Raw genomic sequence first — 16,990 nt, 5'->3', positions numbered from 1 at the left:
TGCTCCAAACTTCTCCAAACCTCTGGAACTTTTTCCTTAAGTTTTCCAAAGGGTCTCAAAGTGTCCAAAACTTACTCGACGGGTCTGGAATCTCCAAGATGGTCCTTGAAATGGACTTCAGTTACCACAATCCACTTGGACAAAACCCTTTCAAATTCACTGGTAGTTCTCCAGGCTGGGGATTCTTGGTGGGCCAGGTTAGCTCTGTTAACCTTCAGCTTGCAGGGAGTCCACTCTTTAGTCCTTTTGAAGCAAGGTAGTCCATAGGACTGTAATTCCAGATTGTGCAACAGGCACAATCTTCAGTCCAGAACCTGGTTGGTTCAAATCAAACTCCTCAGCAGGGACCCTTCTTCTCCCAAGTTTGAAGCAGAATCATCTGAGAGGCTTTGTCCCTTTCAGATACTTATTCCAAGTTCTCTGGGTCAAGAAGGAAGACACTCCTGTCCAATGAGGTGCAGGGCAATGCTCCAGGGTATGACCACATCCTCTAAAGTGGGGCATTATTTTCCCAAAGAGAGCATCATTTCTCCAAAATTCATCATGGCTGATTTTCCAGCAGAGGGAGCAGAACAAACTCAACCAGCCTACAGGATGGCTTCATATACCTAGGTCCACTCCCCTAACATCTGGGAATTCCTCCGTAATCCCCCCATCCGGCTGTGGGAGAGGTGTAAATTGTAAATGAAGGTGATTTTTCCAGCTTGTCTCCTTCTCTTGAAGAGCATTGTTTATTACCACTCACCCCTGGCTCTGGCGTTCCTATGCCCAGCAAACTCTACTCTCAGACAGGCCACCTAACTCCAGGGGTCATTTATCACCGCTTCAAACAGCCAGTCCAATCCATTTACCTCTGACAAATCAAGGCAGGGCACTAAGGGCTGAATTGTGGCTTGCAGACAAGAAAATCTTATAACTTCTTGTCTGTACATTTTAGAATAAATTCAACAATACCACATTGTTGCATTTATCATTAACATTCTTCTGAGTCCTTTAATCCTAGTTGTATGGCTTTCCTTTCTCCAGTTATTAATTAATAACCTCTTGCAATGTTAACCTATGAGCTGGGGATCTGCAATTGAAAAATTAACTGGCCAATTTCTCCAATACCAGGGCCTGTATAAGGATCCTCCTTATACCTACAGGACCCCCACCCCTAGAATACATAGCAAAGAATTTAGGGGTTCTGATTATATCAAAATATTGCAGATCCTCACTTCACAGTGCTCCTAGCACAAAAGCCGATTTTGGGAAGCACTATACTACAATGTAGGCAGTGAAATGTGCAATTTCACTAAACCCAGGGCATATAACACTCATTTTATAAGGGCCCTCCTTGTCCATACCTGACCTCTAACCCCTAGGACACCTAGGGGAACCCCTGGGGATACCTAATATGCCCCAACATTGTAGTTTATCAATGTGTAAGAGCCCTAAACCCAAAGTCAAGATTGGGCTTAATTTGCATTTTAAAAGCAGTCCTCCAACACATGACCTCAGGCTACAGCAGTGCACACATGCAAGAGCAGAAATGGGGTTCTGGCCTCTAAACCACTATGCCCTAATATATACTAGGACCTTAAAGGTAGTTTCAATCCCCATGCCCTATTATGTACTAGGGCCGTATAGGAAAGATCATGTCAATCATGGAGGTACCCTAACCCATAGTGCACCCTAGTGTATGTAGGTGTTTTTACTGTATTTGTAAGTGTCTCTTTCAACATAGCACTGGCCCTGGGCCTGGTTAGTCAGAGGCCAGGGTCAGTCAGAGTCGGGTACCACCAGTACCAGTCAGCAAAAAGTTGGGGAGTGCCCAGGGCACAGATGGCTTTGCAACACTAGAGAAGCACAAACCCATAATTTAAAACATAACACCATGGTTGGGGGTTCTCTTTAATAATCAGAATTGACTCCCATCCTAAAGAACCCGTTTTCAAACTTTAGGATAATGAAAGACTGGGTAAATATCATAACGTTCTAATCTATACCTTGCAGTTTTCATACATCTCCTTGATGACGGTTAATAGCTCACTGTTCAGTGTTAGGATTAATGTATAAACTGCAAATAGCAAAAGAATCTCTCAGACAAAAGCAGTAACTCACTGACCTATTTACATTTTGTGATCTGCGTGGTACACGATCTTTGTAGCGGGCATATTACCCCACTGTGGCTACCTTACCATGAGTCAAAACTTTCAGTACTCAGACCTCTGATCTCTCTCAATAAAGATCATTAATCACCGAAGTTATCTTCACATTTTTATTGTTGCCTGAACATTTCTGGAGACCAGGAATGCAACAGCAGGTACTTTTCAAGCCATAATGCACTTACAACCTTGGTGCATGAAGATGCAAGATTCATATACATTTTTTTAAACATTTGGTCTGATTACTATGTGAATGTAAACAAGAATAAAGCATACATGCAAACTGTGACTACATGCCTGCTTTTCTCAATATTTCACTTCAAAACGATGCGAATGTATTTGTTTAACGGGTGGTGATTTGTATAGGGTCAATGGAAAATCCACAAGGTTGTCCCTGTCCCCCCCAGAATTTTAGTGTCTCCTACGCCCCTGCTTCTCCTGGCAACGAGCAAAGGTTCCAGATAGAACACAAGTAACAACATAACATATTAGCAATCTAAGAACGTTAAAAAAATACAAGTAATAAAAACATAGAGAATGTGTACATGCCAAACCACTTATTATGTATATCGTACTGTTTTCTACTGCAGCATATGTTTCATGGTTAATAGAAAGAATAAAAAAACATAGAGAAAGCATTATAAACTATAGTAAATGGGAACACTAGAGCAATTTCTCCTAAATGTGTAAACATGCATTCCTTGCATTTCTATTTAATAATGAAATATGTTCAGTTCACTTGATGGGTAATTGTGTCTGGATTTTGACAGCACAGCTGTCAAACAGGCTTATGTCTGTAATGTATTTCGAGTACGATTCTTTCTGTCCCGATCAGTCATTGGCTTTATTTGACAAGCCTGTTTCAACCCTTGGCTTGAGATTGTATTAATACCATGCTAGCTCAGCTTGGTGAAGTATTTCCCTCTCACCACCCTGAAGCCACTGGCTGCTCTTGTTTAATTTTCTACCCCATTTCTTGAAAATACTGAACCAGTTTAAGTTCATGTGTATGATGGACTATTTTGCACCTATGGCCTCTGTCAGCTTATCAGTGCTTGTTTTGCTGCTTCCACTTTCCCTCTTTTGTCCACTCCTATTTATTCCCTCCTGTCCTTCTTTTATGTGCTTCACTCGGTTTCTCCTGCCTGCCATACCTTCACTTCACTCTTTTTCCTCCTTGCTGCCTGTCCCTCTTTCCTAAGTGGGCTCCTCGTTCCCACCAACATTTCGTGTTGCTACATCTTTCACCTGTGTGCTACTTGTTCCCCCAAATCCCCCTTTGCAGACCTCTCTTCTCCATCTCTCGATTTCCTTTGGCTGTATTCCTCACTTCCCCCACATAGCCTTCTTTTCTGTCAGATTTCTTTTTGTTCTGGTATGGCCTACATAGAGCAAAAGCTGTCTGTATCAACAGCTCCCTTGTCTGCATTTTTTTCTTGTTAATATGTAAAATGAAGGCGGGATGGCAAGCTAACATTTATTATAGAACTAATATTGTTATGTTATAGAAACTGAAAAGACTGTAATAAGTTCTCCTTTGCTACCTAACCTTTAGTTGACATAGAAACAAAACAAGACTGTATCATTGGCAAGAGAGCCTTTAATATAGGCTCTCTTGCCATTGTTATGTTCTACTTTTGATGCATGCATAGCACATTAAACCCTACCCTATCGTTTTTTTCCATTTCTTTTTCACATAGGTTTCATATCACGTTTTTATATTTTATTGATTACTTTTCTAGTTTTTATTATTTGTATGTCTGTTAAAATAACTTGCATTTTGTTGAGTGTAGGTTTCGTTTAGCTACAAATTATGTCACCTTTTTCTTTTAAGATTTGTGAGCGCTTTGGGGAGTCCTTGATTAGTTGCGAAGGAGAATGCTATCAGCTCTTTCATCTGGAGTGTCTGGGGCTGAATTCACTGCCCGATGAAAAATTCATCTGTCTAGAATGTAAGACTGGTAAGTTGAGCCAATTGACAGACAGCAGCGTTTTTTTAATGCCTTTTCGTTAGACTATAGCTTTAATGTCTTGGCCCCCAGAGTCTCACTAAAGTGTTATGGTAGAATCTCAGTTCTGGTTCCATTAATGTTACACTGTACACCTTTTACTTGCCTTCTAAGATATATAGGAATATTAAATAGGAAAGAAAAGGAAAGTTGTTATGCAAGAATGAATTGCTGGTCAGTAAATTACAGTGGGGCATTAATGCCACATAAACCTCCCAGATTGCTTCAGCCATGCCATGGAGGAAGTTGCAGCATGAAAGGGCATGTAAATTAGTTGTTTCCTAATGATTTTCACTATAGTACTAAATGTAGAGATGTGTGTTAATGGCAAGATATGGAATTTGTCACACGTATAAATAAGATTGTCTTGTGCCTCAGTTTTTTTCTGATTCTCATTTGACCTCTCAAATAGCCAAACATTTGTGTTATTTCTGTAGTCAAAATTGTTATATAAACTCTGATAATATTGTGAGTAGCTTTAGATCTAGTCACAGATCAGAGCTTAGAACTGCAATAAATATCATGTGCTCCATATCTCAAAGAATGCTCCTAAATCTAGTCTGCTGATGACAATGAACCAGTCTCTACACCAACCTTGTGAGAGGAGAAGTGATTAGGGAGGATGACAAAATAGTTAATGCACAAAAAGAAAATAAAGACCTACGCCTTAATAATTAACATTTTTATTTCTGCCATAATGTTTTCCATTAACCCACATTGTCTCCAATGGCAAGACATTACCATCTTTTCAATAAGACAAACCCCTACCTAGCAACTACTCCATCCAGCATCAGTATCACAAGATTCTCCTTCTTTGGGATCTGGACTGATATTCATAACCTCCGAATCGCTGCACAGAGACGAGGGATACCAGAAAGCCTTACCAAATAAAATGTTTTTTTTGTTTTACGCATAAATCCTATGTCAAGGTACATGTATTTAATATATCGCCAAATAAACTATAAAACTGGCCTTAACAAAGTGGTATCCTGAGAATCTTTCTAGAGATTGTTTTAAAATAGAAAAGTGGGCATCTAAGGAGCCCAGCTAAATGAGGAGAATTGCTATGTCTAGGTCTGCACCCTGACTTCCTATTCCAAAGTTATTTCTTTGTTACCACAGTTAAATAACAATAGCAAGATGGATACAGTTGGAAGGAAAATCTCTTGCACTGCGACAACCAGGAGGTGATGAATTCCTCAATTTTCTTAGGGAGGCATGTTTGTGCCTTGTGAAATACAATGATTGGTCTCTTCTGACGACCTTTCTGGTCTCTTCTGACGAACTTTCTTGTCCGATATTTCTTGAAAATGCAGAACCAGCAGAAGTGGGTTTCTAATCGGGGCATCACCCCCTCAGCAGACTTTGTATCAGCATGTAATATCAGTTACAGCATTTCTGTGCTTCATACGTCATGGCAGACGTACAGGCCAAATGGCACAGCAAGATATTAAGTTTCAAGAATAAAGGGACCCCCTGAACTTTATCCAAGTTCCTAGGACAGGAAAGCAAACATCAAATGCATAACATTCCTAGGCAACAAGGGACTTTATAGATAATCAAGCCTTGAACATGAAGAAATGATAGCCGCAAAACCTCAGTGTACTACCCAAAAGACTGTTAAAATTGTATCAAACCCGATAGGCGAAGAATCTCTGTGTACCAGAATTGCCTTGCCCACCCGGGAGCAATACGAATTATGCGGCACAGCTCCAGTTTTATTTTTTGGACAACTCCAGGAAGGAGAGGAAACGTGGAGAAGGCGTAGGCAAATTTTATTGTCCAGGAAAACAGAAAAGACCCCCCCCCACGATCCCAGCTGAGAAGTCCTGCTTGCGGTGCACTTTTTGTTTAAGTACGTAACAAACAGATCTAACATTGGAAAGCCCAAAGACCGGAAGACCATCTGCAACATGGGTTGTTGGTATCCCATTCGTGGCACTGTTTGGACACCTTGCTGGGAGAGTCGGCCCACTGATTGTGGACTCCTGGCACATGCGCCACTCTAAGTGAAATTTGGTTGAGGAGAAGCCATTCCCAAATCTCTTTCGCTTGAAGAGAGAGAACCTGATATCTCGTGCCACCCTGTTTCTGGGTATAAAACATGGTGGTGGTGCTGTCCGTCCAGACCAGAACTGGTGATCCCTGAATCCGAGGCAAGAATATTTTGAGGCCTAAGAACACAGCTCTTAACACTAGAAGGTTTATGTGGCATTTCGATTCCTGTTTGGATCATTTTCTGTGCACTTGAAGCTCTTGGAGGTAAGCTCCCCAGCCCTCCATGGACGCATCCGACATCACCACAAGCTGAGGAGTTAGGTGAATGAAGGACAGGCCCGAGTCATGTTTTCCTCACTCTGCCCCCAAGACATTTCAGTTATCATAGCTGTCGAGATTTGAATTGTGTCATTGAATGATCCCCTGGATTGAACCCATTGAGTTGCTCTTGCAGTGGGCGCATATATAGACGACAATTTGAAATTAGTTGAATGCAAGAGGACATTATCCCCAGCATAGATTTGTACTTTCTGACAGAAACTGACCTTTATTGACGACCGAAGGCGTGTCATTCCCTGGAGACGCAAGACCCTTTTGAGAGTTGGAAAAGCTTTGCCGAGATTTGTATCGATACGAGCTCCTAGGAAAGTCAAAGAATTGGAAGGAATGAGAGAGGATTTGTCTAGATTGAGGTGGAGACCCAGAGGCTGGAAGAGATTGCTTCAAGTTTGAGTGGAGCTTCTGGCTGTCTGAAACAAAAGGAGCTTTAATTAACCAATTGTCCAGGCAGGGGGATACCTGGTGACCTGAGCGTCTCAGAAAGGCAGCTATTGGTGCCATGCATTTGGTGAAGTCTCTTGTGGCCGACTTCAAACCGAAGGAAAGCACTCTGAACGGATAATGACACCCCACCACTTCGAACCTGAGATATCATCGATGCTTGGGGTGAATGAGGATGTGAAAATAAGCATCTAGAGATGACAGATAGTCCCCTTTTTCCATAAGAAGAAGGATGTCCAGCACAGAAACATCTTGAAAATTGTTTTTTGATTAATTTGTTCAGTAAACGGAGGTCCAAGACCTGCCTCCATGTTCCTGTCTTCTTTAACACCTTGGCTGCTAGAGGTTTTCCCCTCCTGTGCTACAAAATAAGATATACCATTGTTCATGACGAGCTCAGCTCGTCATAAGCACAATTCCAGTGTGCCTCATGACGAGCTGAGAAGGGGTTAAGATTAAGAAGAAGTGGGAATAAAACCCTAATTGCGCTGACGTAAGGATACCTTTTCTATGGTGAGTTTGAAAAGAAGAATTTTTATTTCCCTCTTGAGATCTGGCAGATGACGGTGTAGTACCTTCGGAGGAGGGGCAGTTGGAGGATACTGAACAAACTCTAGGGTATGACCGTGACAGAATACATCCAAAACCCATCTGGCCGACTAGATGGATGTCCAATTTTTAAAGAATTTTGAGCAGGTTTGTTCGAATTGTTATGGGACTGTAGTGGCGGGGGCCTGGAGAAACTCTTTGCCTCTTGTTAGAATCCTGTTGTCTTCCAGCAGATTGCGGCCTTTTACGACCAGTGGGCCACGAATAGGACGATGCAGTGCTGGACCTGTAAGGTTGGTTGTATGCCTGACCGGTTGTTTGAGGGTAATGTTGGAACCGCTGTTGGAACTGCGGTCTAGATGCGTACTGCCCTTGAACTCTGTCCTGAAAGGACTGGAAACAAGGTTTTTGTAGAGTTGCCAGGGTTTTAGCAGTCTTTGTCCCTTTTCATAGATTGAAGGGCTTCATCTATATGATTTTCAAATAGGCATTGGCCGTCAAAAGGCATATCTGGCACCTTAGTATGAACCTCAGGACGAAAGCTAGTTGACTTCAGCCACCCCTGACGCCTCAACACCGCTGCTCCTGCCATTTGCCGGAATGAAGTTGAAGAGATATCCGTTGCAATCTATCATCTCAGTGGAAGCTCTATCCCATTCTGATAAGATATCCCTTGCTTCCTTTTTCTTATCTTCAGGAAGATGTTCTAGGAGCAAAGAGATGTCCAACCACATCTATCTGTTGTACCTACCCAGAATGGCCATATCGTTGGAGGCTCTTAAAGAAGTGTCTGCCAGGGCAGAAAACCTCTTCCCTATGTTGTCCAGCAGAACATTGAGATGCCTCCAAAGGAGGGTGATCTTTACATGGACATGGGGCAAGTGATTCATCCGCAAATTCCCTCTCTTCACTTATCATCCTGGCTCCTCATTTAATTGAATTTGAGAGTTTGAACATACCCAATGATTGCAAAGCAATTTCACTAAATTCTCGAGCTCCTTCCTCAATCAAATGTTACTCTGTTAAATGGAAAAGGTTCTCTGAGTGGTGCAGCGTTCATTCTTTACATCCTCTTTCATCCACACCGGTGCAAGTATTACCATATCTCTTACACCTAGCCAAGGCAGTACTCTCACATTCGTCCATTAAGATCCACCTTGCTCCGATTTCTAGATACATACAACGTCTGGATCAATCTTTATTGTGGTCTCATACACTTATTAAGGAATTTCTAAAAGGCCTATTCAGGACCTACACACCAGTGAATTCTCCTCCAGTGCTTTGGCAACTAAATACAGTGTTGTCACAACTAATACGTTCTCCATTTGAACCTATAGAAAAATGTGACTTAAAATTTCTCTCCTGGAAGGTGGCCTTTCTCTTGGCCATTACATCAGCCAGACGTATCAGCGAGGTCCAGGTATTTTCTTCAAAGGAACCATTTCTTCAGTTTTCAGCAGTAAGGTTATTCCCCGTACAAATCCATCTTTCATACCTAAAGTACCATCATCTTATCACCTCAACGTGCATATAAATTTGCCTACATTTTTTCCAAATCCATCCTCGGTGGCTGAAAAATCTCTTCATTCTCTGGACGTCAAATGCTGTTTTCATTTTTACCTGCAAAGTACAAAATCCTTATGTAAATACTCTCAGCTGCTGGTTTCTTACTCCGCACCCAGGAAGGGACTCACCCTAACTAGGGCCAGCATTGCTCGCTGGGTCACTTCAACTATTGTTTTCTGCCATGAGAAAGCAGGACATCCATGGCCTGCAGAGTGCAGACCCATTCGATGAGAACGGTTGCAACTTCTTCAGCCCTGTTTGCGGGGGCTTCTAACCCTGACATATGCAGGGCAGCAACGTGTGCGAGGACACACATATTCACAAAGCATTACTGCCTAGATGGTTGGCGGACGGCAGATATAGCCGTGGGGCAAGCCGCTCTTCATCATTTCTTTGCCTAAGGTAGGAGGCTTATAGCCACCCTGATTTCTTTATCTACTTATGGTGTTTATTCTTTTTTTTCCAAATCTTTTTTATTGGAAAAAACAAAAAAACAGGGAAAATCAAAACAAAAGAGGACAAAGAGCAGTGCATTGTTCAAGAATTTCAAACAGTTTCCGTGCATTGATACAATATTTGACTTGATGTTACATTTGATCAATACTACAAACAAGTGTCTAATACAGTACTTAATGATATTGACATTATTCCTTCCCGTGGTCCATCAACTGTGGGGTGGAGTCATCAAGGGTTGTGCATATCATCTGCTTACGCACATTCCTTGCTTCCTAAACCCTCGTCCATTTTTTGGGCAACCTCTGCTTTCATACACCACCCTCTCCGCCTGTATGCACCAATCCATATCGGACTCCCAGTCACAAATCTTGGGTTTAAGTACGCCCTTCCATTTTCTTGCTACATTGCGTTTCGCTACCATGCAGCCAAGGGAGACCCATATTCTCTCGGCTCTTCTCAAATCAGTAGCTTCCCAGATATTTAGAAGACACCTGCGAGCGAGACTGCAATGGTTTTGTGGCATATTGAGGACAGTGCTGACATGACCCTCCCTCAATATGTCTGAAGAGCCAGGCATTTCACCATTGGTGTAGGAATGTACCAGTTTGGCCACACCCCCTGCGGCAGGCAGCAGAGCTTAGGGTACCCATTTTACAAACACTGAACTGGTGTAATAAGCTCTGTGCAGGTGTTTAAGTTGGATGAGTTTAAATCAGGAGCGTATTGCCACCTCACGGGGGGAAGCCAATGTGTACTGCCATTCTACATCATCAATGTCCCCAGTGTCCTCCACCCACGTGCACAATTTTTCCCCATTGTGTCCGGTGTATGAAGTATTTTACAGCTCTGCCCAATAGGGTAAAGGACAGGATCTTCCAATGTTGGACATCAGCCTGAAAACTGCGCAATGGAGGAGCCAAATTGTGGGCGTAAAAAACTGTGGGGTTGGTTTTGGCATAGATTCTAAGGTATAAAAATCCATCTGTAACTATTTTAGCCCCACAGTCCCTGGGCAGAGTTCGGCGGGCTCTGCTCAAGGCATAGACAAGAGACTTATCCTAGTTAATAGTATAACCGGAATAATTCCGAAAAAGAGCAAATATGTGCAGGACACAGTGAATGGAAAAGTAGGGCTGGCCAAGTAGAGTAGGATATCATCAGTGTAGAGGGAGATTTTCTCCATCCAATCTGCTGACTAGTTAAGACCCCTAATAAGGGGGTCCCCCTGATCCATATTGCCAGGGGCTTTAGGGCCAAAGCAAAGAGCAAGGGGAAAAAGGGGCAACCCTGCCTCGTCCCCTTCTGCAGTATAAATGTTGCTGAACGACCCCTATTAACAGTAATGCGGGCTAACAGATCTGAATAAAGAAAGCCCACCCAGGATACAAATCTCTTCCCGAACTCGTATCGTTCAAGTGCTGCAAATAAAAAGGGTCCCTCGATCATATCGAACGCCATCTTGGCGTCCAGAGACATAATTACTGCATCTTCCTGAATTGTAGCTGCCCTGCCCAAAACTCTGTGGAGGCGGCGAAGGTTCAAGGCGGTGTTCCTGGCTGGCATAAAACCGGACTTGTTCGGGTGAATCAGCTTATTCAGATGCGGTGAGAGGTGACGCGCACAGATTTTAGCTAGGATTTTGACTTCTGGGTCCAAGAGGGAGATAGGTATGTACGAGCCACAGCGCTCAGGGGGTTTACCCTTCTTATGAATAACAACTATGTTGTCCAGTCTCTGTGTTGCGGGCAGAGCCCCCTTTGTGCACACTTTCCTCGTACATTCGTATGAGGTATGGGGCAATCGTAGTAGCGTTTGTTTTGTATAGTTCCATAAGGAAGCCACTAGGGCCCATGGTTTTGCCGGACTGTAAGGCGCTGATCGCCTTGGAGACCTCCTCGGTGGTCAAGACGGAGTCCAAGTCTTCTACATCGTGAGTGTTAAGCTTAGGGAATCCCAGGGTGTCTAAAAGTTCTTTAGCTGCTGGGTGGAAGTCTAAGTGGAGGTATAGACCTGTCTAAAATGATCAGCACATGCCTTTGCAAATCCCGGCTCTATCATGTACTATCGTACCATCTTGGCCCATAATCTCAGCCACCCATCTATTGGCTATGTTCCTTTCGTCTAGCCAGGCTAATAATTTGCTTGCCTTGTCACCAATATCATATATGAGATGTTGGGTGGCTCTATGTTGGGCCCTTACTGCCTCTTCAGCAATATTTCTGTACTCTTGTTGTTTCATAAGCAGCTCGTGTTTGGTGTCTGAGGTGTCCAATGCCAAAATAGCCCACTCGAGAAGAGCAATCTCACCCTCTACTGTATGTAATTGCTTCCTCTTCTCTGTCTTGTGGCCCACTATTGCTGCCACCCCGATACCTCTCACTACGGTCTTGTATGCTTCTCACACCACGATACCTGAATCCACCGACCCCTCGTTTTCAAGAAAGTATTGGGTGGTTGTTCCGATTAGTTTATCTCTGATTTCTGGCACCTTATGGTACCAAGGGTTGATAGCCATTTCATGAGGTGTGGGGGAAGGGGCACTGCCATAACATTCCGCAAGTGGGGAATGATCCGAGATGCCCCTGGGAACAAGATAGATCTCGTCGAACCTGTGGAGCTTGGAGGCTTTGCAGAAGATATAGTAAACTCGGGACATACTACCACGGATGCCAGAGAGGAAAGTGTACTTGTCTAGATGTAGTGTGACTCACCCTCCTGGCATCTATCAGACCCATTGCCCCGATGAAATCCATTGGCATCTTCCCTGACGCTTCACCCTGCCTAGGTGGCTGCCTATCTAGTTCTCCATGAAGGGCTACGTTACAATCCCCACACAGGAGCAAGTCACTCTCATGCAGATTCAATGTGTAGGAGCAGAGCATTGCCAGTGTTGTGGAGTACAGTCTGGGAGGCACATACAGTGAGGTTATATTAAGGGATTTACCCTCCCACGGGCCTGCCACGTGACAAACCTACCCAAGGGATCATGAGTGACCGTGAGACCTGGAAAGGGAAGGAGGACCGCAGGAGGATGCCCACCTCTCAAGCCACCCAAGCATAACCTGATCTATTGAGTGCACAATAAGAGGATACCTGTATATGAAATTTTTGCAGGAGCACAACTTCGGGGGGCCTGCCGCTTCAAATATTGCAAAACTATTCCACGTTTAATTCGGTCCCCCAAGCCATTTACATTCCATAAAAGTAATTTAAAGCGGCCCAACAGTGGAACCAAGTCACAGTCGTTTGAAACGGAGCCTTCTGCTATACACAAGCCAACAAGGGTGGAAAGACAGGGGCATATCCTTCCACACCCGCTCGGCGACCACTTTTTAGACACTTTGAACTTTATGGATAACGATTTATGTTCTAACTGGTTGTGAATCTTCAATGCACTAGGAAGGGCGTTGTTTCCAAAGCTACACTATAAAATAAATTTCGCAATTAAACTATCCCATAGAAAACATCTCACACCTCCCCCCTCCCTGCCTCCCTGCAACCTGGACTCACAACTGCCCACCCCCAATTTTGCAGAGTGCCTGTAGACCCTTAACTAATAACCTTTGTGAGGGAAACGCTACACAGCTGAACAACCCCGGCCAGAAGATCAAGTTCCCCCTTATTCTTAACTATGTAAGCCCATAATACGACATTTAGTAAGCTTTCAGTCCTTGTCTAATTTGAAATGAGGAAACGCTGTTAAGGTCGCCCCACCCCTCCTGATGGAACACAAAACTGAACAAAATGTCTTGGCGTCCGGTCAAAATCTACTGACTTTACATACTTGACGGTTCACCCATTGGTCTTTTCGTCCGACATGGCAAAGTTACCACCTGGACAGACCAACAGCCTTCACCCCTGTGACCATCACTAGTGTCTAAAATTTCGGGGAGGGCAACCGAGCCGATAGGTAACATAACCATTGTAGTAGATCAAACACCCTCCTCCCGTTCAGGGCCTTCTTGAAGATGTTTGAGGCCGCGGAGGCGCCTCGAAGAGTTGTTTTTGTGAGCAGCTGCAGTTCTCCAGCCCTTTAACCCATGGGTACGCACAATGTTTCTGTCGGGGGCCAAAAATTACAGTCTGGTTTGTGGCTGAGAGCCACACCAGTAGGGGCGGAGTAGGTGGGGTGCGGGCTAGAGTAAAAAAAATAAAAAATAAAACTGGTTTCAAAACATTAGATAATGCGACAATGCTGTATTTCAAAAGCAGACGTAACTACAAAGAGCACATTTTGAGTATACATTTTTATTAGCAGACAATAGCAATCTTAAGAGGCATTGCATAGCTTCATACACACTTTGACCCTGATTCCATCAGTGTCTCTCTCTGTCAGTCTCTCTCTCTCTCTGTCAGTCTCTCTCTCTCTCTCTGTCACTCTCTCTCTCTCTGTCAGTGTCTCTCCCTCAGTCAGTCTCTCTCCCTCAGTCAGTCTCTCTCCCTCAGTCAGTCTATCTCTCTGTCAGACAGTCCCTCTCTGTCAGATAATCCTTTCTGTCAGACAGTTCCTTCCTCAGTCAGACAGTCCCACTCCCAGTCAGACAGTTCCACTCCCAGTCAGACAGTCCCACTCCCAGTCAGACAGTTCCACTCCCAGTCAGACAGTCCCTCTCTGTCAGACAGTCCCTCTCTGTCAGACAGTACCTCTCTGTCAGACAGTCCTTCTCTGTCAGACAGTCCCTCTCTTAGTCAGACAGTCCCTCTCAGTCAGACAGTCACTGTCTCAGACAGTCACTCTCTCAGTCAGTCAGTCAGTCGCTCTCTGTCAGTCTCTCTCTATCCCTGTCAGTCTCTCTCTCTCAGTCTCTCTGGGTCATTCAGTCTCTCTGTATCAGTCTCTATCTTTCTGTCCCTCTCTCTCTCCCTCAGTCCAGTCAGTCTCTCTCTGATAGTCAGTTTCTCTCTGTCAGTCTCTCTGTCACTCTGTCAGTCTCTCTCTCTCTCTCTCTTTAAATAGCAGTATTTCTCTACTATAAACAGACACGCAACAGAACCTAAACATAGATTTTTAGATCGAACTATGGCGATATATACACATAACTGACACGGATCGCCTGGTTACAGGGCTTTAAGTGGGATGAAAAACCTGGGGGTTCTCTCAAAGAGCCATGACGATCAAATTAAAGGCATGGCTTAAAAACATGTAAACAAAAATCTGTGCTTAGCATAGTGTGCATTGGATCCAGATATATCAGATACAACCAGTAACATTATACCTGCAACAAGTTAGGACTATTGGCTTTGCCAATGGTTCTTAGTTGACTAAGATAAATAAGCAAAAACTATGTTTTTTTTGTATATAATATTGAAAATGCTTCAGGTCTGAAATGATGAGACTGAAAGAATGAAAACAGTCGATTTGAACTGAATAAGGCTTTCTGAGCAGTAGTGCTGCTGCCAAGTTGATAAATATATATTTTTTCACCCTGAAGGCAAAAATTGAGCCCCTGATAGCTGCCCGTCTCAGCACCTGCTTTAAAGCACCTGGCCTACTAAAAACCCTGCCTGTAATCTCGGGGAGCACAAACTTGCATAAAAAGGAAATTTCAGATGATGATTAACTCACAATTGGTGACAGAATGCAGCAACAGCGCCATCCTTTGTCGCATTCACTTAAAGTAATATGTAAAACCTAACCACTTGCAATAAATCGAAGAGAAATACACCGTATAGGCGAGACCAGTGCACGCCGGCCCAGGCCCCCACCGCAACCCAGCACAGCTGCGCAGGAGACGGCCTGCTTCAGAAGGCCTCTATTCCCTGCCCACCGCCACACAGCCACAGCCACAGTTAGGCTGACCCTTTTCCCCGCGATGACCCCCTACCCCACACCAGCAGCCTCCACGGTAGTGGAGTGGAGTCTGACTCTGGTTTCACCCCCTAGGCCGTCACCTACCCAGCCTGTCATCTGACATTGTTTTTCTCGTTTCCCCTTTGTGTTTCCTTCCCTCCCCCTCCTTCCCTCCGTGATTCATTGATTTAATTGATGTAACTAAGTAACCTGTAACTCTGGGCAGATACCAAAACTGTTTGTACTTACATAGTTACACAAGCAACCTTGGCTGATGCCTGGTGAAGCTGTCACATGCAGCTATAGAGGAGTCTGACCCTGGCTTCACCCCCTAGGCCGTCACCTACCCAGCCTGTCATCTGACATTATTTTTCCTTGTTTCCCCGTTGCGTTTCCTTCCCTTCTCCTCCCTCGGTGATTCTTGGATTTAATTTATGTAACCTTTAACTCGCTGATCCTCGTGTTAAGCGCTCTGATACCTCCTGGTCTAGCCATATAAAATTTTTCAAATATATAAAATAAATACCACACCGCTGCTCCCCATCGAGATGATTACAGGTCTCTCAGCCGGTCTCGGGGCACAAGTGGAGTGCACAGTTCAGAGCCCTGTCACAGGTCGCACAGAGTTCCTGCACAATCCGGAACAGCATCAACAAGAGCCCTGTGCAGAGGCCCTCAGGCAGGAGTTCCCCCTCGGTCTGCTCCGGGCTTCATCCCCCCACGCAGGGCATGCCTCCTGTGGCACTCAGGGAAGGCCACAGGCACTCTCCTCTCCGGTCCGGTCCCAGGGATGGGTGATCAGTCCCAAAATGTAACAACAGGATCGAGCAGTGTACCAGAACACCGTGCCAATGAGGAATGGCCTCGGGCAGCCCAGTTGTCAGATTTGTGCCGGATTGAGCATTTGGCCGGCAGAGCTTCCAAAGAGCAGCCATCTTGCTGTTCGGCCAAGGCACACCCCAGAATTACAGATTTTAGTTCAGCCAGATATGCTGTGCAATGGCTACATGTAGATTTTGTGAGGGCTGAATTCTCCATTCTACCCTTCACCGTGGCACATGCTGCAGCGTATTGGTGCGCTGTCCCTATGCCAGGCTGTGCAGGATAGTCCGAGTAGATGATATAATCATACTGATCTAGAGGCATGATTTCTTTAGGCAGAGGATATTTGTTTTCATATTGCAGGTACGCCTGTGTTTGTGGTGTAGAGTCAAATATGTTCTCTACATCTGTTGCTGTAATTGAGTTGGCCCATTGTATCCATTGTGCATGTAAAGCTTTCGTGTTTGGAACGCTGGCCTTTGTAACAGCCACTAAGGCTGGGACCAGAGTCACAATAACAATTAGTTTCCACGAATGCCAAAGAGCTTTCTCTCACTACACCAGTCTGTCCCGTCATCAGAATCTTTTCTTTTTGCGCAAAACGCATCTCTGCATTGGTGTGTAAATGCGATTTATATGCAATTGGCACAGTGTTCAATATTGAATATGACATAGGTGTACCCTGATGCACCCACAATTATATGGCTCATCAGGTTCGTGGTGTTAACACGTGTGTAAGTGTTTTGAAGCTATCATGTCAGCTTGTACAGAACTTAGAATTTGTGTGTGTTCAGTTGTCCAGTGTGAACTTGACAAGTCTGGGCTAATCAAGTCGTAGACTGATTTCACCCACTCTGCGTAGTCTGGAATGT

General features: G+C 44.3%; 1 protein-coding gene across 2 annotated transcripts in view; it reads left to right on the top strand.

The window, feature by feature from the left end:
• Window positions 1-16,990, top strand: part of NSD3 (nuclear receptor binding SET domain protein 3) — a 1,769,888-nt gene that overhangs the window by 1,047,520 nt on the left and 705,378 nt on the right. For both annotated transcript variants that reach the window (XM_086943639.1, XM_086943638.1), the window contains exon 12: window positions 3,982-4,108. In XM_086943639.1, the coding sequence (XP_086799765.1) occupies window positions 3,982-4,108 (127 nt within the window). The remainder of the gene's footprint in view (window positions 1-3,981; window positions 4,109-16,990) is intronic.

The sequence above is a fragment of the Lissotriton vulgaris genome, chromosome 11, assembly GCF_964263255.1.
Source record: "Lissotriton vulgaris chromosome 11, aLisVul1.2, whole genome shotgun sequence".
Classification (NCBI taxonomy): Eukaryota; Metazoa; Chordata; class Amphibia; order Caudata; family Salamandridae; genus Lissotriton; species Lissotriton vulgaris.
Note: the sequence above shows the minus strand (reverse complement) of the source record. Positions and strands in the feature narration are given on the sequence as shown.